At 39.2% G+C, this 25,955-nt stretch overlaps 2 protein-coding genes across 2 annotated transcripts in view; both read right to left on the bottom strand.

Moving 5' to 3' along the window:
* Positions 1 to 1,321: 1,321 nt before the first annotated feature.
* On the bottom strand, positions 1,322 to 25,798 carry GK5 (glycerol kinase 5). Its single transcript, XM_015637688.3, has 16 exons — positions 25,625 to 25,798; positions 24,462 to 24,555; positions 21,396 to 21,471; positions 20,912 to 21,005; positions 19,959 to 20,090; positions 19,369 to 19,444; positions 18,688 to 18,749; positions 18,526 to 18,599; positions 18,181 to 18,241; positions 16,943 to 17,069; positions 14,235 to 14,339; positions 11,832 to 11,917; positions 10,524 to 10,627; positions 9,155 to 9,214; positions 6,786 to 6,919; positions 1,322 to 5,711 (listed from the first exon to the last, which is right to left on the bottom strand). The coding sequence occupies exons 1-16, from the start codon at positions 25,754 to 25,756 to the stop codon at positions 5,575 to 5,577; spliced, it is 1,554 nt and encodes a 517-aa protein (XP_015493174.1). The 5' UTR covers positions 25,757 to 25,798; the 3' UTR covers positions 1,322 to 5,574.
* The window catches only part of XRN1 (5'-3' exoribonuclease 1), a 40,578-nt gene continuing 39,090 nt past the window's right edge, over positions 24,468 to 25,955 (bottom strand). Inside the window, exon 45 of the transcript XR_001523306.3 lies at positions 24,468 to 24,555. The gene's annotated coding sequence lies outside the window, so the exon portion shown is untranslated. The remainder of the gene's footprint in view (positions 24,556 to 25,955) is intronic.

The following is a 25,955-nucleotide window of genomic DNA, read 5'->3' on the forward strand; positions in this document are numbered from 1 at the left end:
GCTGCGGGCGGTACGAAGTGTATAAATACACAAATATATAAATATTTATAGGCCTGTATTTACGCACAGCGCGCGGCGCCGCGCTGGCTGCGGCCGCCGGCCATGCCGCTTATCTGGCAGGCGCTGGTGGGGATGCAAAGTTCAGCCCCGCCGTGGGCCCGGCGCCGCGGGCGCTGCAGGAACGTCCGGCCGCGGAGCGGGAGCCGGCGGCAGAACGAGGCCAGAACCGCCTCTGCACCGTGCCCGGCTCCGGGCTCCTCCTGCGAACAAAGGCTCCCGGGCCAACAAAGCGGCCGCGGGGCCGGGGAGCAGCGACCTCGCCCTCGCACCTCGGCCCGCGCCCTGAGACAGCCGGGACCCTCCTCGCAGCCACAAAAACCGGGCCCCGCTCTGCGCCTTATAAAAGTCCGAAGTAGCGTTTGATTTCAACATTTCCTTACCGCTTTAAAAAACTGTTTCAACAAAGCAGGGTCACGTATTCTTACAGAGACCATATAAATAGAAAGCACTCCTGGGAGGAAAAAAATGAATTCAGCACTATTCCCATTCAAAGCAACGATGAAATATTTGTTAAGTCTTTCTCGAGTGCAGCCAGGCACACATCCAAGGCGTGCAGTTACCCATTTTGCACATTTCTCTAACACAAATTCAGCTTAATGCCACTGAGTAGGCTGCGCAAAACGAGGTTTATGGGAACACAAACATTATTAAGTGCTTTAGATCCCTGCAGATCGTACATATATTAAATCAAACATGGTAAACTTTTATTTTTTTTGCATTACAGGCAACATTAAATGCTCTAGAAGGACATATTTTTGATCCTGTCCGCTAAAAAGAGAAGGAGCATCAAGAAAACAGGTGTTCAGCCTATAAAATCGAGTTCCTAAATGTCAGTCTAAGAAAAATATTAGCAAACAGTACCTTTACATTTACTTCAATGGGGCAATTTACAACTGAAAATCTTGCCTGTGCCTAGGAATTTGCAGATTGTGGTTATAGTTTCTTTTCATTCTCTATAAAACACTTCCATGGCATGTAACAAAACCTTTTACCAATAGTGGCCATGTTATGCAAGATGCATTCACAAAAGCAATAGAAATGTGCAAACTATTGTGTATTCTCTTGGAGCCTCCTCTAACAGGTACAACCGCAACCACTACTATGACACACCCTGAAAGAAGTGCAGAAGGCAACAGTGCCTTAAAAAAGGAAGCAAACCAGAAGCAACCAGGTTGGCTGGTTTACTGCACCATTATTAATTACCACAGCTACACAAATGCTTGAACCCAGACTCAATAAAGACACTTGGGCTTCACAGATCTCTTTTTGGTTCATTGGTTTATTTACTTCTTAGCAAGAAATACTGATGAGCTGAAGTCAGATACTGGAACTGATTATGAACATGAAAAATAGCCATTTTAACCCCCAAGGAGAGAAACAGAAGGAAGGTCACTGCTGTAATTTGCATTTGCTTTCAACAGCAAATTGCAGACGAACTATATATACACATATATACACATATATATATATACACACACACTATTGAGTTTGAATGTGGTGAAACAATGACCAATTTGCATGAGTGTAAGTACACTACTGATGTAACATTCTAAATCAATATACAATCTTTCAGAACTTTCACAAATCTCGAAGTTTACCCCAGAATGAAGGCTGCATTGAAAAAAACTTAGAATTGTGTTTTTTAGACATGCTAAGAGGTGAGTTGAGCAGCTACACCTGCCCTGCAGGAAACTCTTTTGTCTCCCTCCAGAGCCAGGCTGGTGTCTCAGCCTTAGAACACCAGCTTGCTCCCCCGGCCAGTCAGATCCCTCCTAGAACCCCCTTTTTCCCCTTTCACAATACATCACTTTTCAATATTTGCTAGTTTTACCACTTTCCTGCCAGCCCACAGCCCCCACTGTGATAATCTGCAGAAACATTAACCCAAAAGAAGGCTCCCCCTCCACCACCCCTTTTCTCCTGCTGAACCTGCCCTGACTCCCCATAAAGCATTAAACTAAAAAGCCCTGTCCAACTTCTGTGTCAGAGCACTGCGACTCACCTACAGGACTGTCACACCTCTTTCTTTCAAGGGGGGCTCACACCTTCATATTCTTTGGCTCTGACCAGTAACACAACCACACTGGCTGGCAGGAAATGCTTCTTACCTCGTTCCACAAGGCTTTTCTTCAACTGGTGAGCCTCTTGTGCTGTGCCCTGGTCCTGGAAATAGTGGGACTAGTTGAAGGGTCTTGCTACAGAGATTATGCCAGTAGAAGGTAGAAGGCTTTCAGCAATTCAGTGTTTTGCTTTTTCTACTTTCTCCTGGCAGGAAAGCAAGTCTAAATCCTCTTGTTAGAAACAAATGAGAGCATCTACATTAATTTTATAAAAGTTAGAGTAAGAGCAGAAAATACTGCTTAAAAGAAAACAGTACTCAAAAATCTTGGTCAAGTTCATTACAGTAAGATTTTAAACATAGCTGACTTGATTTTTTTTTTAGCTATGTAACAAAATTTATACAGCTGCTCAGTATTTTCAACTATCTGATGCTGAAGTTCATCTGCCCTTTCTCTTGATATACAACAATTAATCCAGTAGTAGCAAGATTCCTCCAACAATAGAGAGATTATTATGAGGCATCATTTTTCATGCCACATAGTCCCCACATATTTAATAGGACTTTATGTTATGAATGATACAACTGCCAAACTGATATGACATTATCTACTATCAGCACTGTGTGATCTGTGAAGGCAGAATGCCCAGAGATCATTAACACATCTCAAGTGAACTGCCAGTCTTCACATGAGCTGCATTACTGTCCAATCCCAAGTAAAACATTAAATCTCAACTGATTAACTTAAAATGACAAGACTACAAACTAAGTATTTGTAATTTTGTATTTTTACCATTACTATCAAACTCAGCTGGCAGAAAATGTAAAATTGCATATACTTTCCAAACTTTGAGACAAAAATTTAAATACAAGTAAAAAAAGCAGTAAAAGCTGTCATATTTTAAATTACAGCTTTTAAAGTTATTATGAATGAGGTTCTAAAATGGTTTTAATGCCCTTCTGTGTAGCAAAAATTGAGACAGCACAGCACCTGTAAGAAAGTATCTAAAGCTTATTTCAAATCCATTATCAATTAAGAGGTACCACTTTTAGATATCATCACATTAAATATTTCCTGGGAAGATAAAGTCAATTTTCTTGTAAAAGATAAGCAAAAGAAGCTTTGATCAGTGACCAAGCTTCTTCAAAACTTCAGTTAGTCTGCTTAGTCTTTGGGCAAATTCATGTGAGAAACTGTGGCAAATGCTCTGATCTCCAAAGGTTGCTCCATCCTGGAAGACTTTCAGACACCCTTTTGTTTCAGACCCTTACTGCCTACTTTGAAACTCTCCACAAGAGAACTCATAACTCTGCAGGCCATTTGAAAGGTTCAGCTGGTAAATACACAAAGGCCTTTTTGCATCCTTAATTTGCAGTGAAATTTCTCTCCTGTAGACTTGAGGCCAGTGAAAGGAAAACAGCTTAAATTCCTGTTTCAAATTAAACAGTGACAGTGGTAATATGGTTATCCAGAGTGTATCCCCTAGGACACCACCTGCAGCAAGAGGACTAAATAATGTCTTGGCTATCTTCTCTCTCTATAGCTGTGCCATTGCCAGGGTGAAACCACCACATAAAGGTGCAGTATCAGGCACATGGTGCAGAGCTGCCTTCAGCAGAGTGATGTGAACAGAATCAGGTTCAGAGAGCTGTGTCTGGGAGCAGTGCAACACTGCCGGCTCAGCCCAGCAAAACCTCCAGGGTATCAAGGGAACCTAAGTCAAGGAGCCCTCAACTCCCCAAAAGGGCAATGGGTGGACATTATACCCAGGCAAATGTTGATGAAATTAAACTCCCTCAGTGAGAACAAAGTGTAGAATACCAGCCACTGAGGCACAAACTTCTGCCCACAGTGACAGACTTAAAGCCTTTCTGCTTGGCCTTGGACAGAGAACCTTCTTGCTAATGAGCATTTTCCTTAGCAGTGACTTTTTGATGACAGAGGAAAATCCCAAGCTGAATACAGGTGTTAAAGCAAAGGAATTGTTTCACATATCCTGTAACTGCAGAATCTTACCTTACAGCAGGAGGAGCAGTGGAGGGAATCTCATCAAGGGACTTTATACTCGAGCCTTGGCACTACAGCCTGGCATATTACTAGAAATCAACAGACACACTTCTTCTTTTAAGGGTTCACATTGAAGGTTAAGGAGAATTGGAAAGATACCCAGAGAAAAGACAATTGCCAAGATGTAGCACAGGTTGAAAGGCAGAATGTAGCAGAAGAACAAGAAAAATGGCACATTAAGCTAGGGCTGACAAGTAAATGAGATGGGATTTAAACTCAGCTAGAGGAGATGCTCCAGCTCAGGGTACATGATTGAAGGAAACTGAGGAAATGGTGTATGATTTGACTTTCTGTGTATCAGCACAAGAAAATGAAGTTTTTCCCCCCTCTTTTAATGATGTTAAATCCATAAACATTTCTTATCTCCAGTGTCTGTGGAATAAAAATCACCCACAGCTTGAACTTGATATTATTCTGAAATTAAAATGTTTAATCATTTTACATTTTGGAAGCTGATTTACACATAATCCTGAGAAAATTACAGTAATTTTAGAAATAAGCAAATATATAAGAATAATTAACTACACATTTCCTTAATTAATTTATTTGTTTAAAAAATACAAAAGTAATTTATAGCTTCAAAAATAGATTTTTTACTCCCTTTTAGCTAATAATAATGATATTTAAAAATGGCCTTGAAGATACTAACAGTACAGATTTTTACAAGTTAGATAGCATACCTGGAACTAGTTACAACGTATCTGTGCTGGCCACACCAGGTAAGATTGCTTTTGGTCTATAAAATTTTTAAAAATGGAGCTACAAGCTAGCTACAAAGTATCAGCTACAAAAATCCTGACTTTTTTAAATGGAGTGTTGAAAGCATATTTGCTTTTGTATTTCATTTTGCTCTAGTGCACAAATAATGTGATCACAGCGCCTAGTGTCAACCAAAAGGTGGTAACAGGCTAGTACCAAAACAACGTCTTTGTACACAACTGAATTCCTCACAACCCAGCCCCAACAATCATTTTGTTTCTTAGCAATGCCTAGGGGAATAAATGTGCCTTTCACCCTTCCTTGATGATTAACATACCCAAGATTTTAAAGATCTGAAGGGAGGCGAGTTGCTCAGTAGAAAACCCATCACAGTTAAAACAGCCCATGTGCAGTACATGGCAGGATTTGAGCAGCTGGGCCACCCAAAGGAGGTCACTGAAGGGACACAAATGCTGCAGCTGGATCACAGCTGCCACAGGGATGATGGGAAGGTTCATTACAGTATGGTAAGTAATCCAGCAGCAGGGGGGTAACTGAAATATCACACAACTTAAAATACACCATCACAAATTCCAGTTATTGTTTTTTTACTGTCCTGTTAATGTCAAGATTTTAAAAAATATGAATTAAACCGTTTTAATTCTTCTAAAAATTAAAATTCCAATTTCTACCAGTGTGGTGAGTGTTTCATTGCTTGCAGCCACGCATCCATAGCAGGTTTGTATTCCTCTGAATCCTTTTGGGGCTCAAACACTGCTTCTACTCGCCTTAGCTTCTTTAGTTGTTCTTTGTCAGTCCAAAATCCTATAAACAGAAAATTCATTCTCCAGCTCAACTACAAATACGTTATTTTTGAGTTGTTTTAATCTATTTCCAAAAGATCCAAAGCAGAAACACAGTAAGAAATAATGTCAGCTTTTCTTTACCAACAACTTTCTCAGAGGGAAGCATATTTTTAATATTGTGAAAATCCTTTCCAATAGGATCCACTTGTTTGGAATCCTAACAACAGTGCATCTGCTTAACTGGGATGGTTTCCAAGGAACAGCTCTGGTACACTGAAGTTCCCTTAGGTTTCATCCACAAAGTGCTTTTTGGTTGCAGGTTCTTCTCAACAAAGAAGGGCTCCAGAAACCAAGATTTAGCTGCTTTCCTACTGTCTTAAAAATTGTATAAATGGCAAGAAACAGATTCCTATTAATTTATGTTATTAAATCACTCTTGGCTGTCAAGGGTCTCAACTTTCTTGCACTCTTAATTGCTGAATAAGTCTTACCCAAGCATATAGTTTTTACCTCCATTTGTGTTATTTACATTTCAAAGCACTTCAACAAAAACATCTTTTGTAGGTGCATATTTAACAAAACAATCAACAGTTTGTAGCTTTCAATCTGGGTAACAATATGAAACAATTCTGTGTAAGTAGAGCTGGTTTTCCTGTTAATAATTTATTTTGTACTTCATTCCTGTGAAAGCCTCAAAGGATAAAGGCTGTGTTCACAGAGCACAGGACACAGCTTCAGTGGGCATGACAGTGCTGCAGGTGAGCCTGGTGGCTCCCTGGCCACATGGCCCAGCCCCAGCCAGCACCACTCAGGCAGCACCAGTATGGGAATGGACATGGAGTGCCTGAGTCAAGGAAAGAGGAGGCAGCAAGATCAAGATTCACCTTTCTTCTCTAGTAATACAGCCTTCTAATTGTACTGTACAGAGAAACATAAACACTATTTACCTTACATTGCCACAAAAATGGCTAAACTAATCCTTTCGGATTACAATTATTTGAAGTTATGCCCTTTTTTTTGTCTGTTCTCTTTTCTATTGTATTTATAGCATGCATGATAAAGGGGAAAAAAAGCCTTTGTAATGTCTACGTACCTGAAGCAAGGCCTGCTAGAAAAGCTGCACCAAGACTAGACATGTCCACATTTGCAGGTTTTTCTATTTTCTTATTAATTAAATCTGATGTCATCTGCATGACAAAACTATTATTACTGACACCTCCATCAGCTCTATAGGGAGAAGGGAAGAAGTAGTTAAAAAAAATGTGTTAAGTGCTTATTGCCAGCATTTCAGAAAACAACGTTTGATATTTCACACTTAGGCATAAATCTTCCTGTCACTCATGCACAAATGCATTTCCACTTTATGGGTAAATTTAGAGAACAGAACAAGGTGCCAAAAAAAAAAAAAAAGTTAAGAAAAACAAAGTTTATAAACTCAGAGAGGAATGGTAGACAGACATGGACATAGGTCACTATCAAAAGCTCTGGAAGTTCTGTCTTTTAAAACTATGCATAACCTTGGCTGAAATGTTATGGTTTATAATAGAACCTTTACATAGTTACCACCACAATATGACAACAATCAAAACCATTACACCAAACAAACCCTTTCATATGTTCTCAGATCTAGAAAAGTACCTTTTTCCTTACTACCAAATCTTGGTATTAGTTAGCTAAAATGCCTTCACAGTTGCTTCTTTTTAAGAGAAAGTTCAGAATGAGGCTTCCATCTGTCTGTTTTCCTAATTTGAGACCAATTTAATGGAGAAAACAAGAACTTATCAGTGCTGAACTTTAATCATCTGAGATTTCAAAGCAATTACTCTTACAAACAAAATAACTAAAACAAAAAGCAATCTTTGAAATGTCCTAGATAGGTTCATTATGCTCTTGTATTCCAATACCAGCCATGTATGGAGCTGTTGCTCCATCAAATGTGGTGCAGAGAAGACATCTAGTGTTTATTGCTATAGAAAGTGCTGGGTAATAAAACTCGTTAGTTATAGTTGACTAAAACTGAGGACTCTTTGTGCTTTTCTTGATGGTGTTGAGACAAACAAAGAGAAATAATAGGAATCTACAGAGGACTAATGAAAACAATGCCAAGAGACCAGGAAGAAACAAGGAATATAGGACAACAGCTAAAAAAGGAATGAACGATGGGATAAAAACATCATGTTTTTATAGGATAAAAACAACAACAAAAAATCAAATGTAACTGACAGATGGAAAAGATGTGCAGACATAAGGATGGTAAAGCAGTTTGCAACCCTACTGAGAACCCCACTGAGTGTGTCTCATGTTTTAACATTTAATCCTCAAGCTGAATTGCTACTGATTTTAGTTAAGTAATACAGACACTATATGAAACTGCAACTTTATATCCATGAATGAAAAATAACATGATCATGCAATTTAAAGTTTACATTGCAATGTAAATGGAATCAGAATTCTAATGCTTCATAGGCTGTATTTCCACACTTCCCATATTTGAAGAGTTTTTTAAGAGCTTGCACTTGTAATGTCTTCAAATTTTGGACGCAATTTTCTATTTTAGAAAGCTTCCTAAGTAATCAAACTTCTGGTATTTTTCATCTTTTCATTAAACCCCTAACCCTGGCTGTTTCTTCACCTTTGCCTGCTCTCTCCCAATATGTGATGGAAAGCAGAAACTTTTACCTCCTCCCACTTCTGTACTCTTTTCCACGGAGAGTGTGATTGCTGTCTACATGCCTGCCAGTCTATTCCTCCTCTGCAGAGGCACAGAAGGGACAGGAATGCTCGCCTCTGCTCCTGACTGCAGTGCCATGCTGACCCTGGCTGCCCAAGGGAGGAATTTTGTTGCAGAGCTTTCTGAGCCTCAGATTGCTGTAGCTTCTCAAAGAAGCTCCCTAACAAAATGTGAAATGTGGTCTCCCAGAAATGCTTAATTCAGCTAAATGTTGTGCAAGCATATTTTAGGGATTACAGCTACCTCACTAAATTTGATATGGTTCTTCCAAGATTAAAGCAAAACCAATGTCTTAACAATTGAATTGTAAAACCAATCTCCCTCTTTCCCTCACAAATAGAACCAGTTTTAACCAAAGTCTTCAAAACATTCTCTGTGAAAGATCCAGCATAGAAAATGTCAGCATGAAAGAATGATGACAAAGGGTAGAATGACCTTTGTGGCAGGCACTGCTATATGCATTCTAGTGCTACCTGAAAACATGGATACACCTTCTTTTTAATTTTTGTTTTAATAATTACAGCAGTTCATTACTCTCCTACTAACAATCACCAATGCCAATAGCTGTGGGTAGACTCTACTGCTGCTTAAGTTACATTAACGTTGGACTTGGAAATCATCTACTTCTAAACAGCAGAATTTTTACAGTACGCTAAAAATGCATAATAAAGCTCAAATCTGTTTGAAATCAAAATCTCATATATCAAATTTAAAAGTTACAGAGAACTTACCGAATAGTTTGAAGAGGAATGTGCACCTTCTTCTCAATGATATCGTAAAGCAGTTTGTTTCTTAAAAAAAGTTTAGTTGGATTAAGCATTAAATATTCAGTAAAGTGTTTTCAAGTATCTACATGGTCAGAAAATAAATGGAAGACAAGAAAAGCCTCAGTTCTGTTAGAACTGCTGCAATAGCTGAAAAGTTTCTAGAATGCATCAACTAAAAGCCCAAACCCACTGAAAATGGTCTTTGTTGGTCAGTTACAAAAGTATGGCTAAATCATGGCCCATTCTATAGCAAATCACTGTAGAAGGTTCATTTTTCCCACTGAAAGTTACTGATAGGTTTCTAGAGATGCAATTGTTGATGTAACAAGTGGCTTAGAGTGAGGAAAGTAGGCCAACAGTGCTAATTGGAGTTTATCCAGCTATTCTGTAAGGGGAATATCTGAAGCCTTCAAGTTTGACTTCTTCCTGATAACATTTCATTTAATGGGAGAAAATATAAACACAAAGGATCTCTACTTTTTTCTACCTATTTGTATGCAGTATCAAGATGTATCCAGAAATGGATAAATTCTTAACATCCCTTAACATCCTCTTCAAGACACCCATATGTCAGTTCAGAAATTACTGCACCTCATGTTCAGGCTTACAGTGCAGAAGAAAAATGCATTAGAAACCAGTTGCAGCAATTCAGAATGCTGCCCTCCTCCAGACATCTTTTCTGAGCTCTTTGAAGGAGATTTTTATGCCCAAAGCAAAGCTGTTTGCTACATGGAAGGAATCACATCAATGCTCCCTAACTGGCTACAGTCCAGTGTGAGCCAAGCTCAATCCATACTCAGCTCCAGTTTGAGAAATGTTTTGGCAAAGCACTGAGGTACTGATGTGGTAGCAGTGACATCTTTAGCCTTCACAGACCTGGAAGCTGCTGTCCATTCACATCTTTTAAGATGTTTTAAGAGGCCTGATACTTTGTTTTATAAAACACCAAAATTTCAAACTTTAAACAAAAGCTAATATAAAACTTTCAGCTTCAAGGATACTTTAAGCACAACTAGAGAGGACTACAGCTTCTGACAAAATACTGTCAGGAGAGGAAGGACAAACTTTAAACAGAAAACACTTTTAAAACATGCAGAAAGCAACATTATTTAAGAATCTCTATATGGTTTCTCAATGACAAAAACTCTGAACTAACAAATAGACACAAATTTATTTGTAAAGTATTAAAAAAAAGGAAGCAGCTGAAACTCCTTTCCAGCGTAACAGTAGTGTACTGTACAAACTGCAAAACTCCATGTATCCATTTAACACTGCTGATTTAAATAAAAGCAAACATAACAAAATATAAGCCAGATAATTTAGCAAGCAGTACCTGAAAGCTAGAGATTCCAATATAGCTCGAACAAGATGGTTTCTGTTAGTGGAAGGTTTCAGGCCCATGAAAGAGGCACATAAATATGGGTCATCCCCAGAAACCTGCAAAAAAGATGTCACCATGAGTTCAGTGAATTGTATTTGTAGACCCTTGTGAAAGAAGTTAAAGAGTAAGAAAAAAATAACTTACGACAATTACACGCAGCATAGTGAAAGAAGAAAATTGAGAACAATATGTAAGAGGTATATAGAGTTATTTTAGCTTACTCAGTGAACAGTTTAAATTGCTTCTTTCAACAGCAAAACGTTTAAGTGACTTCTTTCAAATCAGACAAACTAAAAAAGTCCAATCCACATAATTTCTCTTTAAAATACATTTAAAGTGTACACTAAATATCTAGGACAGGGCACACTCAATATTACTGATACTGCTGTTCTCTAACAAGAATTCACACACACACCCTCTTGAACTCCTGAAAAAGAGATGAATTGACTTTCAAAAGTAATACTGAAAAGGACAGTATTACTTTTTACTGCTTATACTACAGCCTGTTATCAGTGACACTGAAGGAAGCTGGGCTAACTGGAGAAGAAATTAAGTTGTTCTTTGTTTTGTTCCATTAGTATACAGAACTTAGACAAAGGTAAGATAAAGATGTTAAGTTTCTTCATAAAAAACACTAGTCCTGGGAATGATCAAACTGAGTATGGCTAACTCATTTAGCAACACACTGAGAGATGAGCTCGTATCACTGAAGGCTAACTGTCATTACGACTTCTAAGAGAGAAGTCTATTTTACTGAGTTTGATCATTCCAAGGAGAAGTGCTTAAGTATTATCTTTGCTTTTCATAACACCAGGACTTGAAATCTTGCTAGTATTTAGATACTTTTAAATATTTTAATAAATTACAACCTACACCTTGAAAAAGGCAGAATAAACTGAATTATTTTAGAACAGTGACTAGAAGTATTGTCTCAATGAAAGCTCTGCACTTCATAGCAGGAAAGCTGTAACATTCATTTGTGTCTCTGCAGGCAGTGCCTGTGTTACTGGGGGAAAATTAGTTTATCTGTCCATCACTAATTCTCCTACTTGGTAGGGTTTTTCTCAAGGGGAGGAATGGCATTTAACCATTCTGATATGACAATGGCCTTCACGTATCATGATGAGCTACAGACAACAAGAACCTCAATAGTACAGAATAAATACAGTGATAAGATGTAAGTTTCTACCATTAAAAATGTAAATATTAATTTTAACTGGATTATTAAAATATTGATTTTATTGTTAATAATAATTTTACCTGAACACCTGGAATGAAACAAACACCTTGAGAATCAGCAATACTCTGTGCCATTTCTGCCGTTTCATCTACATTGGTGAAAAGTTCTGTAAAGATATATAAGTTGTACAATGTTATTATTTCCTTCGATTTCTTCATTTTGTCCCACTAAGAGAAAAAAAATCTAGAGTCAGACTACTCCTTTTGTAATATTTTCAATCTACACATTCTAAGGAAAACACTCTCTTCTCTATTTCATGTCCATTAGTCATATCAATAATCCCAAACTATTCAGGTGAAGGCTAAACACAAAAGGATTCTCTCCTATCTGCTGTGCTGCAGCCTTTTAATCTTCAAGACATAAATGGGAATTAAGAATGATAACGGCACGCTAAGAGTGCTAAAACCTTAGATTCATAGAACATATTTTCTCCCTTCATTTTGCTACTGTTAGTCCATTCACCTAATAACTACAGAGAAAGTCCTTAATACCTTAAGGACCTTAATATTTTATCAGCATCCTTAGTATCTTAACAAGTGACACATAAGGTAATAGATCACCTTTTATCACAATAATGCCTCTTGGATAGACACTGCTTTTATCCTCTGTCCAGCCAGACAAGTCCTTTCATAACTCTACAGACATTTCTCTTCACCCACATGCAACTCTTGTACTAACATCCATCTTCCAAAGCTGTAACTAATGATGTCCTTATGTGGCCACATAACATGATTTTACAGAAGACTAGAAGTCTCCTGTACATGAGAGCTATTGCTTTTTCTTGAATAAAAAAGTAAATTTTCCTATTAAAGGTAAATTAGTTTAATCCAGCTCAACTTACCCATCTTGGTAACTCATCAGGACTTTCACTTTACCTTTGTAACCTTTATGAATTTGTGGGAAAACTATGGATTCTACTCTGCTCAGACAAATAAACCTAAATCACATTTTTTCCTTCTTGTTGTCTTTGCTATTACTGAATTATATATATCGTACCTCTATGCCAAGACAGAAAATCAAAAATTAAGTAAAACTGACTTCAGGCTGAAATTCCACACACTACTTCCTCAAAATTCCTAGAAGTTACATGATTCCAGTAAAAGAAGTCCACTAAACTAAGTTTGCCCTGCTGCAGAAATTACTATTTGCAAACTTTTACCACTGTTGTGTCTTATCTTCATCCGTTGTTGAGCCTCACCACCCTTATTGAGGCCACTGGCTTACCTTGTATTTTGGCCCAATTCCTTCTGTAGAGCTAAGGTTTTTCCATTCTCTAAAGCTGACAAAAGTTTCTGAATTCTACTCCTCTACAACAGTATTTTCAGAAAATATAGGCCTTACTTGTTACAGAGTTTAAAGCAGCTTGCCTTTTATTTATCCCATCTCTAAAACTTCCTCCCCCCCTTTTTTTTTCCTATGGTAGCAACTGTAAGTCATGATCATTTTACTACTGACTAGCTAAAAATCCTTTATGCTTCTGCATATACCAATGATACCCATTTTAAGTACAGGTAAGTTCCATATGGATAATTACCCATTTTAATTATGGATTCTGAAGCAGCAAGCTTATATATGTAGCACTGACACTTGAGTCTGCAGCACTGAACTGAGTCATTTCCTCCAAAGCCTTGTGGCTGTTACTCTCTAAGCTCAGTCAAATGTTGAAGATGTGACAACCAATCTGAGTCACAGTGGACCTTTAGGGGCACATACCAGAGCACATACATGTACATATGCACCTAAAGCTGATAGCTTCAAGAAACGTGGAATTTTGTGGTGAGTTACACTTGAGGAAAACCCTTCCCAGACAGTCCAAAGTTTGAGATACTAATCAGTTTTTTCTCATCCTAGTAAAAATGTACTGAATTTCTAAGCAAGCCAAGTAAATTTTGAAGTTCTAATTAGAACCAAGAACAGTTGTCCTATGAACAATGAGTGAGTTTCAACATCAACTACTACAGACATAGTATCTTCTTAGTCTGTCATTAAACTGGAATGCAAAACCTTTCATTACAAAATAATAACAACAGCCAAAAGGCACATTACTTCCACATGAAGCAACATACTGTTACTTGCAAAGTTCTTCATGTTGTTTTCATATACATCAAACCTGTTATTAGTTATGAGATGTACAGCTCAAGACTTCTCAAAAGCAAGTGAGGAGTAAAACGTTTCAGGAAAATAAAAGCCTAGTTAGGCAGGATGGTCTGAGGCAGAGACTGAAGAGGAGATGACTGTGGAAACCAAACTCCCTGCAGCAAACATACTCAGCAGAATGCCTACTGTGCATTTCTACTGTCCAAAGAATGCAGACTACTTCCTTCAATTATGAATAATAAAATTAAATTGACATAACTATGAACCCATAAAACAGCTTCTTAAGCAGTTATATATTTCACCCTCTATAAAATTAAAGAACTTACCTATATCCTGAGCCCATTTTATGGCAGTGCCAATGTCCGATATAGAGCCTTCAGTTAAGTAAACAACTTCTTCCCCAATCTTCCAACCGATCAGTGGATAAAGACCTTAATTATTTCCCATGAAACAAAACATTCAGTTAAATGTTTCCAGAAAAACATAAACAAACATTCCTCAGAATGAACCCACCTAAAAAATATATAAACTTTATTCAATTCCTTTGTAGAATTCAAGCTAAAGAAGTCACTGATAGAAGTTAAATGTGCTGTTTAAAACTTTAGTGATGGTATTACAAGAGAACTGACCAACAGGTTGTTAGACAAAAGTTAACCTATCAAATTACAAAAAAAAATACCTTTAATCTGAAGATCTATCTGTGCCTATTTTTATTTGTTATATAAGAGATTGTGCATACCTAAAAAGTTATCAATGCTTTTCGATTTAAGTCCATCCAACTTTACCCAAGGGTTTCTAAAAAGTAAGAGTGTTTTTCCCCAAAACATAAAGCAGGAAGGCTTGACTCTCAGTTGGCAAACACAAAACTGAAACAGACATATACACACACAAAAAATAACACAAACTTAGAGCACAGATCCTATTCACAGAAGAGGATGAAAGTGATGTACTTTTAATTCTCTGTTTAATATGCAATGCTTCCTCACACAGAAAGCAAAGAAGAAAACAAGTTTCACCTACACTGCAGCTAAAGAAATGGCTTTTCAGGTCACTCTAAGAGAACCCAAATAGTCAGTGGTCACTGCAACAACTTCACCCAATCAAGCACAGTAACTGCTGGAGTGAAGAAAGCACCCAGACTTTATGAAACCCTGCTCAGGACCCAGAAATCACAGGTAATGCAACAAAAGTAAAACGAGTCCCATTGGTACCTTTACAAGGACCAGAAAAACATCAGAAGGATCTAGGGGTTCTCTCTGCTTTCTCAAAGTGACTTTGCTGGTGTGTATGTTCCTCACAGAACCATCTCCAGTTTGCTTGCCTGTGTCCAAATGAATTGTGTGGGAGTACCAGTGCAATTACAGAAACTTGTGTTAGGGCTGGAGGCACTCTGGTGCTTATAAAATCATCAGCAGCACTGATTAAAGTCTGTACTTGTCTGTTGAAAGGGGAATGTAACATATCTTATTCCAGATCATCCATGCAGGTGTCCCTTAAAATCCTTGTTTTTTACCAAAGGTAAAGCCACAAATAAAAAAACCCCAAAAGACTGAGCCACAGATCCTAAAGAAGTGCAGCTAATTAAGGACAGAGCCATCCATCCATCACGTTGTCTCCCTAAAGATGCTCACACCAGAGTCTCTAGCTATGTAACATAATCATACCTCTAGGGAAGGGATCCCCATGACACTTTGCATGACCAGAGGTATTAAGAACCCTCAGGCTACCAGAGGTACCTTTTAAACCTATACAACATAATTCCATCACTGAATTGTGAGGCAGGTTGTTCTTGAAGGAACCACTTTATTTTTCTTTTTTTCAAATTCTTATATGTAGGAGCTAAATGTTGACCAGAAACAAGAACAGCAGCTAATGAATAGCTTGCACAAGGATGCTGCAGGGATTCATCTTGCAGTCTTAAATACATACGACAGCTTTAAAAATTGAACACATTTCATGTCCAAGGCACTGAGAAAGCCAGGCATTTAACTTGTCCCACTAACCATACCCCACACAGCCAAAAGACACAGGGAAAATTATTTTAACATAAGTAACAGCCTAAAGCAGTAAAAGTTCCACAGCACAGCCTTAGAAGATTTTAACTCCTACCAGAATACAAAAGCTAAACTGAAAAACTTTACAGCATGTTTTTTGCTATTGCATTCTACTGGACTACATAGGTATTATTTCCTAAGTAAAAATATCATAATAATGACATAATTAATTAGCATAAAAAGCATTAGCATTCATAGGAAATTCAGTGTCTATGCTATTCAGTTCTAATACATCTCATGTATTTGCCAAGGTTCTTCAAGACTTGAGCTGGTAAAAGTCTCTTTAACACACTGTTGTCCTCTTTCCCAGCCCCACCCCATTTTAAGCAGAAGACATCCTGAAATTAGTAACTCTTCAAAAATATGACAGACAGAGAGAGACTGTGTAGGCAAACTTACTTCAGTATGATGCTCAGTGCTGCTCTCTTGACAAATAGCTCTCTCTGACAAATTAACAAGCTTGACAGACCACAGATGTTCAGAATGACAAAGTTTTAAACACTAGAAACACACTGGGGAGCCCATTTTAAAAGAAAACTATTAACTTCTAACCCTACATTATCTCATTGCAGGTGCTTCAATGCATAAGGGCTCAAGGGGAGGAACTTGCAATGATTCACTGCAACGTTTTGATGTAAGTAGCCAGAGGACAAATCCCTTTTTTCTCCAATCCTGTACAATACTGCTATGAAGAACAAGTGAAGGAAAAAACAAAACAGGAGGGATGCAGATATAATTACTAATGATGCTACTTAAGTTCTCTTCCTGAGAAGCTTACTTTAGGATAATCAAAATTTACATTACTGATAAAAATTTTCCACAGTCCTCTCCTCTGAAAGAACTCCCAAGCTGTTTTTCTACACCTATAGACAGAAGAAAAAGCACAACCCTGTTTTATTTTATGTACCCTAAGCATTAACAGCTAAGAAGGAAGAGCCGAAAGAATAAAATCCCCTAAAAGCAAAACTCCGCTGTCTTACTTCCCCGTGATGCAAAGAGCTGCTCTCCAGTATTCACATTCCAGAAACCACCTGTTCCCATTGTCAGCTTAACATCTCCTGGGTGAAAGCAGCATTCTCCAAATGTAGCTGACTGCTGATCAGCTACCTGTCAATCCAACAAAAACAATGGAACATGTTAGCTCCTGACTACCACCTTGCAATGCTGGGTTTGAAAATATCTCTGTATTGTATAAGTAAAGTGTATAAGAACACTTTGGCGTTCTGAATACAAGTAACCACTCAGGAACTGAGCATTCAGAGAGGACTCTTTAACAATTTCTTAAGTATTTGCATTACAACAGTAAGACTTAAAACTGGCATCAGCTCACACCAGGTTTGGACACAATGTGAATGTCTGTAGTATTGCTTGCAACACTGAAAAACATTATGAAAATAAAAGAAGTATTTTGTGGTTTAATATTTAATAAGGATAAACAGGGCATTTACAATCCCAGAGAGCAGAACAGAGTAGCTTGGCCTGAATTCCTTTTTCTCCAAATAGAAAGCTGAAGTTTTGAGGTCTTGGCTTTCTTTTTCCTGGATACCCCTTCTATACCAAATTATTCCATGCTCCATTTTCCAACAATGATGATGGTGATTAAATGTATTTATTTATGTTTTTGCCTTGGTAACACAGTAAATTTACAGCTAGATTTAGTCCTGTTCTTTAAAACTAGACAAATTCATGTTAGCTAAGGGAGATTTTTTTAATTTAGCTAATTCAAGCAAGTTTTGCTCCAAATCATCACTTCAGGTTTTCTTATCCAAATTCTAACTAGAGGAAAGAGCATGTCATTTGCCACTTATTTTTAGTGAAAAATAAAAAAAGGATAAAAGGTATCACAAATGGATCTATTAACAAATACTCTTACAGTTGTTCAGTCCTACTGAAATCAAGACAGAATGGACTCTTGTATAACTTTATACAGAACAACTGATTTTAAGCCAGAAACATGAATTAGCAGAGCTTAAATTCCTACATTCAGGATTGAACCATTTGATCACACAACCTTAATAGAGCTCAGCCTCTTGCTCCTCTCTTCTCCTTCCCCCTAAAGTTGTATACTGGGTTTTTGGAGAAAAATTAAACAATCAATTCCATTGCAGTAAAGTCAGAGAGAATGAATAGAGGAATAGGAATGAAAGAAGCAAGTGCTAGATCAGAACCAAATAAATAGAGTATAAACACACCGATTTAAGAAAATATTTTCACTTACCACTGCCATTATTGGAATAGGTATCCCAAATATTTCAGAGTCAGTTGATCCAAAGTTGAAGCTTAAAACAAATCACATTAAAATGACCTTTTTGTTAAAATGAAATCTAGGTACATACAGCCATGTAATAGGTAATGCTACTGATTTATCACTTTTAGAAACACAGTAAAAAAGTTTTGGATTTCGTATACTTTTATATAAGGTGTAATTGCATATAAATTATTTTTGTGTACCTGTGTATTATTTGGCCTATGCAGAATATTTTGTATTTCTCAATTAATCATAATTAATTTACCAATTAATTTAACAGCTGTCTTATTTTTTAAATTATGCCTTCACGGTTACCTTGTGTCTTTCACTGGTGGATAAACAGACATTGGAATAGAAAGTAGATTAGACAAAGTGGGATTCCAACATTTCTGAAATGAAATTGAAAAAGTAAAAACATTAGCAACCATCTGAGAAGCACAATAAATAGCAACAACGTTCTTTGTGAACAGCACATACCGTAAAGGGTTCAAAAATGCCTGTAGAACTGGCATTTGAGTAATCTGTAGCATACACAGAACCTAGCATGAAAAGAAACAGAACACAGTAAGATTTTTAGACATCCAAATATTTAAGAGTTTTCTTTAAACATCTCATTGGCTCCATACACATACAAGTGTGTATGAGTAAAATCACAATGATACAATGAGCACAGAGATTGTACCTGCTGCTCACTATAATGTGCACACATTAATTACCCCATTTCCTCTCACACAGTTTCTGTCTAGAACAGCCAACAGCACCACACCAACTGCATCACAATCATAATCTGACTCCTCACGCATTAGTCCTCAGGAAAGAAACTTGTAATTCTTCAACATTAGTAACAATGCTCTGCTCTTTTGCTTTCACAGGTACTTTTCTTCAATCAACACCAATTAGCTCTGTTAGTCCTCTTTAAATCTTATACTCTTAGAAGGCTGATTACACTGAATAAATATTTCCCGTCCAAGCAGGCCCAAAGAATAATTAATTCCGAAGTTCTTTCTGTAACAGTAAATACATGACAATTTTTGTTGAATATACAAAAGCACCGATTGCAGAAAAAGTATCTGAATTCTAGGATATAGAAACGACAAATAATTAACATAATTTCTTAGATTCCAGTGTGTTTTATTGATATTTAAAAGGAATGTTCACCTTTAGTCAATCTATACAGTAACCATGTGTCAACCGTTCCGAAGCAGCAGCTGTTTTTCTTGGCAGCTTCTTCAGCCTGGGAAAAAATGTACATGAAAAAAAAACAATATTTACAACTGGGTGCAATAAGAGAAACATATTTATTGATATATTATTATATTCTTCATTATTAATCAGAATGCCCTCAGAAAATAAGTCTCTGATTGTAAAATTTTCTTCTAAAAAGGCTGAGTTGGCTATTTAACTAATATTGTCCTACAAGTTCATGCTCCTAACAGAAAATAAGAACACTTTCTTACAGCTGCTGCTAAGGGAAAAAAAGCAATTAATCTTCTATGAACAAATTCTTTCTGGTCCTTCTGAGAACAAGCAAGACAAAACGGAAGCAATTACAGCCGATAGTCACACAGTCATGGAATGGCCTGCACTGGAAGGGACCGTGAAGAGTTCCAACACCACAGCTATGAGAAGGGACACCTTCCACTAAACCAGGTCACTCAAAACCCCATCCAGCCTGGCCCTGAACACCTCCAAGTCACAAGTCATCATTATGACTCAAGAAACCTATTCTTTTTCCCTTTCCAGCTTACCTCATGTATATTTTTAAAAACCCATGACAACTTCATAGAAGTTTGATGTGTTGAAAAAGTAAGAAAACTGGGTGCCAAGTATCGATCGTTCCCAGTGAAGAAATGAAGCACAGTAAAAATAGCATGGATTACCTGTTTCAAAAGAAAACAGTTACTTAATTTTTAATCTTGCCCTTGAAATATTACTGATCAATTACCTTTAAAGGATGACAACACAGATGAAAGCTGATGACATGAGATTAGATTCAGAAGGCTAAAACTTCTTTAGAGGATCCTTCCGTAGGATTATGTAAGGATCTTCCTATCAACAGCCAGCCTTCCTGCAACACACACCACAGGAAAGAGCAGCTGCTCTAAGCAATGCTGCTTTAGCAGGTTCTGCTGGAGCACTGACAGCCACTGCTCTGCATTGCCAACACCAGTCACCTATGTGAGCACAATGCATGATGTGGCTGACAGCATTACATACTGTCAGTCCAGTGGAAGTTCTCTTACAGTTGATAGGTTCACTCATGACTTAATAGATTTACCAAAATTTAATCATTCATTGAGTTTTCACAAAAGAAGTAACTGGCAAACCCAAGAATTTAACTTCTTATTGTGACTGTGCTGGTTAGTTACCACTTAGAAGAAAACTAACTTGCGTTTTTGCACTTAGAGGAAATCTTTCTCTCCTAAAGGTATGAAGCACAAGCCAAAAGAAGCAGAAAATGCACCTCCTATAATCTGAGCAAACATGAAAAATAATAATTACTTTAGGATATAAGTACTGAACTATTTTCTTGGTATTATCTTCCATGCTAATATTGCTCAGTTAAATGTTTTTAGACCACAGCCCATCACATCACCATGTGAACAGGACACTTGCAGTATTCCATATATTGCCCTTACTTGTCCTAAAAGTTAAACAGCTCTAATATATCCAAGCAGAATCTAGATTAGCAGAGTTTTACCTTCAGCAGAAGGGAATTATTCCAGGAATTCACAAGTTCAGCACTTCTTAAGTCTTGCCAACTTATGAAATTATGAAAGGGTTTCCCTGTCCTCCTGAAAAACAGTATTTGAATGTTTTGAGCTAGAGAACTCAAAATGTCCAAAACATTCAACATTATTTACCATTTCCAATCAGAAAAATAAACAGGTTAGTTCCTATAATAAATGCATATCCTCCTGGTGGATTTGAGGAATTACTAAATCAGCACACAGACATTTGGAGTGTCAGACTTCTCACCAGAATTAAAAATACAAATGTATTCATCTCTTCCAATGTACAAAGAAGAAAAAGGCCACACACAATCTGTTCTGAACCGCTCTAAGGTGTGGCTGTGCAAACACAAGAGAACATGAGTGACTTCAACACTTCTACAGCCTGCTTCCATCCAGTCTGTGAATGCAAATGAATACAAATTCATTTTAAACAACACACAACATACATACTTGTGCCATGTAATGAAAGTTCCTCTCTGGGTGGAGATGCCAAGCCCAGAAATTTGCCTCATGTGAAGTCCTGCAGCTAAAAACCAAAAATAAATGACAATCACAAAAAAGGCATTTATTTGGAAAAACAAACAAAAATATAACTTCTTCAATATAACTATAAAACCTATGGAATACTTAGGAAAATAATAGTTTATGACAATATGAATCTGTACAAATTGTTCAGCTGTTCAAGCAGTGAGACATTAGAGAGCTCTGAGTCAGACAATTGATTCCAAAGCAGATAACTAAACCTATGTATTTTCCAAAAGCTGTTGTGGCACACTGATCCTTTCCACCACCTGAAAGGCCTGTTGATACTTAACATGAACAATCCCAGATATAGGTAGGCAGATTACATACGCCTACATAATCAATTAAAATGTGTATTTCACATGGATGAATGTGAATGAAAGCACCAATGAAAGTATTTACAGACTATGGGAAAGAATTTTTATAAAGAAACAAAACTAGATTGATCCTGCAGGCAGTAAATAGATAAATGTGAATATGCCATGACTTTCTGCATCACTTTGATAATGACATGTCTCACTTTAAATATTTCTTAAGCAATGTTTCAAAATTCCTAAGAATGAATTTGCTTAAACCAGACTGCCCTGAATGCAACAAAATATATTTTAAAGTCAGACATACAAAAATGCACATTTGGATATATACCAATTTTGCTGTTAAACCTTATCTTCAAATAACTGTTACAGAACATTTTTTTCTAATATAAGTGTAAATAATGAAATATGTCCACAGCTATTTTCAAAGCAACTCTGATCAGCTTGCTATTTACCTCCAGCCATACTTACAGAAGCAAAATTACATGAAGAAAATATACATTAAAAAATTTCCACTCAAATGACTACCCACCCAGGTCAGGGTGGGTAACAGAGTACTGTTACTCTGAAGGGCACTCAGTCCAGATCCTTGAACAAATTACAGGTTAAGTAGGTCTTGCCCATACATCCATACATGTTGTCATGTTCATTTTCACGTGCAAAGTTGCTCATTTGTGTGAGCATGTCCTGCAGACTCTACACCCAGCACCCTCTCAGCAACAATTACAGAAGAGGTTTCAGAGAAAGGGCACCTTTCCTGTGCTGCCCAGCACAGGACGTGTACTTCTGCACTTCCCCTTACACTGGGTCCTTGCATTCCTGCCAGCAGTGCTATCAATTCCTCAATCAGCTGAAGATTAAACCAGTGCTTTCGCAAGGCAACCTGCTCCACCTGCCTGCACAAGTGCTGCTGGTAGCAGGAGGGTACAGGAGGAGGACCTGGGAGTGGGTGGCCTGAGAACAGCACTATTTCTTTTTCAGTCAAAGCCATACAAGCACTTGCACAGCTCACTAAGGACTAGTGGCATGTGTTACGCCTTCCCATTCCCACAACCTGGTGGAGTGGTCCCAACACTTTCCCTGTGTTAGCTATCGTGCTCTCCAGACACCCATATCAGTGGAGCTAACTTCCATTACAGACAAAAACAAACCTAAAGATAAACACAGTATTTTTCAGTAAAGCTGTCTTTTGGATGGAGTGCCACAGTATGAGACAGAGTTGGGACCATGCAGCCAGAAGTTTCCACCTTTAGGTAATACTGAACTATAGCAGCTCATCCACACCTGCATGGAATCACATGTTTAGCTCTGCAAGCCCTGCAAACCCAAGTGTCAGTGTGCTCCTTCTGCTTCCAGACAGCCATTCCTGCCCCTGCCACCACACCCTCTCTTGCGTCAGCACAAACATTGGTGAAGCTCTGCTGGCATAAACAACCGGACAGTGATTTGTCTCAGGAAACTGCCCTAGACTAGAAACAACTCCGTAAAAAAAGGGGTGGCACCGCTTCTTTTGACAGCACTGTGAATTATGTTTACTTACACACGCCCACTTAAAAATGACTTGCAAACAATGTGTGCAGTTTGGCCACAAGGAAATCTTCCCTTTTTAAAACTAGCTGAAAAGTCTTGCTTCCTGATTTGTCCTACAGAATTGAAATGAAGGAAGACAGTAAGGTCTTTGGGGGTTGAGGTGGCATTGCTGTCCTTGTGACCAAATGGTTGTGGCTGCTGACAGAACAAACCAAGAGCCCAAAATAATCAGCTTCAGCTTACACCTGGTGATATTTACAGCCTTCCAAAGGAAGGGACAAGCAGTTTTGCCATGAGCCATGTCTGAAAGCAGAGCAACACTGGAGACCAAGCAAGAGGGGCTGAACAGGAGGAACTGAATGAATTGAATGAAAGAATGCAATTTTCACACACAGGCCAAGGAGGCTGGGACACTGTGGGAAGGCAAGCTGGGGCCGAGTTGACAGGGTCACAGCACAAACAAAACTGGATCACAGAAGGTGATCCAGGATTGATGGCAGAACACTGGAGGTGGATTAATATGAAAGCTGTGAGAGTTGTAGAGAAATAGAGCAGCATCCAGAAAAGTGGGGGGGAAAAACCCATCAGAGGTTTGCCAAAAAAAGGAGTTGTATATATTTAGTGTGTGGAGCACTAGGAATTTTTAGGCTAAACTACAAATAGAAAAGAACAGTAATACAGGAATAAGGCAGCAAGAACCACTTAAAGGTGAAATGGGCAAAGCTGGAATATCAGGTTGCAATTGAGTGAGCACAGCTCTGCAGCATCCTGCACTCATTCTCTCACACACTCGCACATACAAAGTGGCGGTGGAACAATGGGGCACTGGAAGGGAAACAAGCCTGCTCTCTGTTTCTGCACACAGGCATGTGGAGGAACAGACACTGGGGAAGGATGCACACACAAAAAGCTGGAACAACAAAGTGCTGGCACTGATGCGTAAATCAAGTACTTACATTGCTTCTGCTTCTAGTTCAATCCTAATCTGGCCCCAGTGAAAGGAAAAAGGTAATTACAGTTCCCTATCTTAAAACATGTTGTAGACCTGCATCCAGTGATGATTTTCAGCACTAGCTAAATATAGTTTTATTATCCAAGTAACTAACTTTACTGATTTTGATAAATAATTTCTCAAAGTTTAAGCCCTTACCTTGTACAGCCTCTTTTATTACACCAGTAAATTGACTCCATAGCACTTCAGGATCTAATTCAACCCATCCAGGACGAGGATAAAGTGATTCTACCTATTTGGGTAACAGAAATAGCATTATTACACAATCCCTAGTTTACAGAAACCAGCAAATACATTTGGGTTTGGGTTGCTTTGTTCTTCAGTTTGCGAATCTCCTGTAAGAGTAGAAACAACAGTATGACTTTTAAAACATAGTTCAACATGTGTGTGTGATCTCTAGAAGACCTCCTTTGTTCACGAGGTCAAATCCCTTGAAATAAAGAAGTCCAAAGCTCTTGGAATAAAGGAACCTGTAAAACCCCTTTCAGAGCTGCAAACAGGAAAGGAGGTGTCTCAGAAAGCCTTTTCTCCTGGACTGCTTAATTCAGATGTCGATGCCTCTGAGCTTCTTAGTGCCAGCACAGCAGGCCAGGGATCACCTGCCAGATGAGCTTCCAGCGACAGGGAGGGTCAGCTCCACCGAGAGAAGCCCCTTCCACCTCCAAAATCCATCAGATTTCCTACACTTCCTCTCCCTGCAAGCTTTTAATTGCAATAGGTAACAGTAAAAAAAGAGTTAATTCTGGAGATTGCCTTGATCACGAGCCGTACGAACCAAAAGTAGCCTGAAATTCATGTCCTAAGGTTGACACTTTCACACGGCCCTGTTACACGATGAGACGCGTGTAGACACAGATCCTACGCAAATCTCAGCTATGCCCTACTAACAAGAGTGGTTTTGTTCAGAGATTAGTCGATAAGGGACCGAAGGAAAGGTAACCGGGAAAAGTGGGAGGGGGTGAGTGCCGAAGTAACGGGATGAGTACTACGGCGCTCCCGCGGAGTTCGGGGGCTGTGGGTTTCCTTTCACCCTCGGGAGGGGCAGCCGCTCCTGCCCGCCCTGAGTCAGGGGATGCCGGGACCAGCCGAGCTGGGTGAGCGCCTGCGAACGCCTGCCACGCCGAGTCCCGAGCCGGGCAACCCCCAGCTGCCTCTGGGGGGCCCGCAGGTCGGAACCGCTCGGGGCAGAGCGAACACGATCAGCCCCGTCCGGCTCTCGACACAGGTGCTGCCCCCGGCTGCTCTCGCCGCTCGGCCCGGCTCCGGACCGGGGGCGCGCCACATAACGCGCCCGCGCTCACCTTCCTGTAGCTGGAGCCCCTGATGGCGGCCGCCCGGTCGTAGACGTGGCACTTGACCGCCGTGCTGCCCACGTCCACCCCCAGCACGTACCGCGCCGGGGCGGCCCCGCTGTCGGGCTGCTCGCACGGCATCGCCCGGCGCGGAGCGCGGAGTGAGGGCGGCCGGGCGGCCGCGCCCGCCACAGCCCGCGGGGGCGGGCGCTCGCGCGGCCTATGGGCGCGGGCAGGCTGCGGGGCCGCCGCGCGGGCAGGTGGCGCACGCCGGGCCGGCCGCGGCCCGGGAGCGGCGCGGGAGGTGCTCCCCACCGGGGAGGCGGGGCCGGGGCCCGCA

This window comes from Parus major, chromosome 9, assembly GCF_001522545.3.
Source record: "Parus major isolate Abel chromosome 9, Parus_major1.1, whole genome shotgun sequence".
NCBI classification, from domain to species: Eukaryota; Metazoa; Chordata; class Aves; order Passeriformes; family Paridae; genus Parus; species Parus major.

Bases quoted from the DNA above. Each gene is read 5' to 3' on its own strand.
- GK5 (XM_015637688.3), bottom strand. From the start codon at position 25,756: ATGCCGTGCGAGCAGCCCGACAGCGGGGCCGCCCCGGCGCGGTACGTG. The intron at 21,006-21,395 runs GTATGTATGTTG...ACTGTTTTTCAG, and splicing joins ACTTTCATTACATGGCACAA to GAGGACAGGGAAACCCTTTC. The intron at 10,628-11,831 runs GTAAAATTATTA...TCTTTTTTGCAG, and splicing joins GTTTCATTCCAGGTGTTCAG to GTTTCTGGGGATGACCCATA.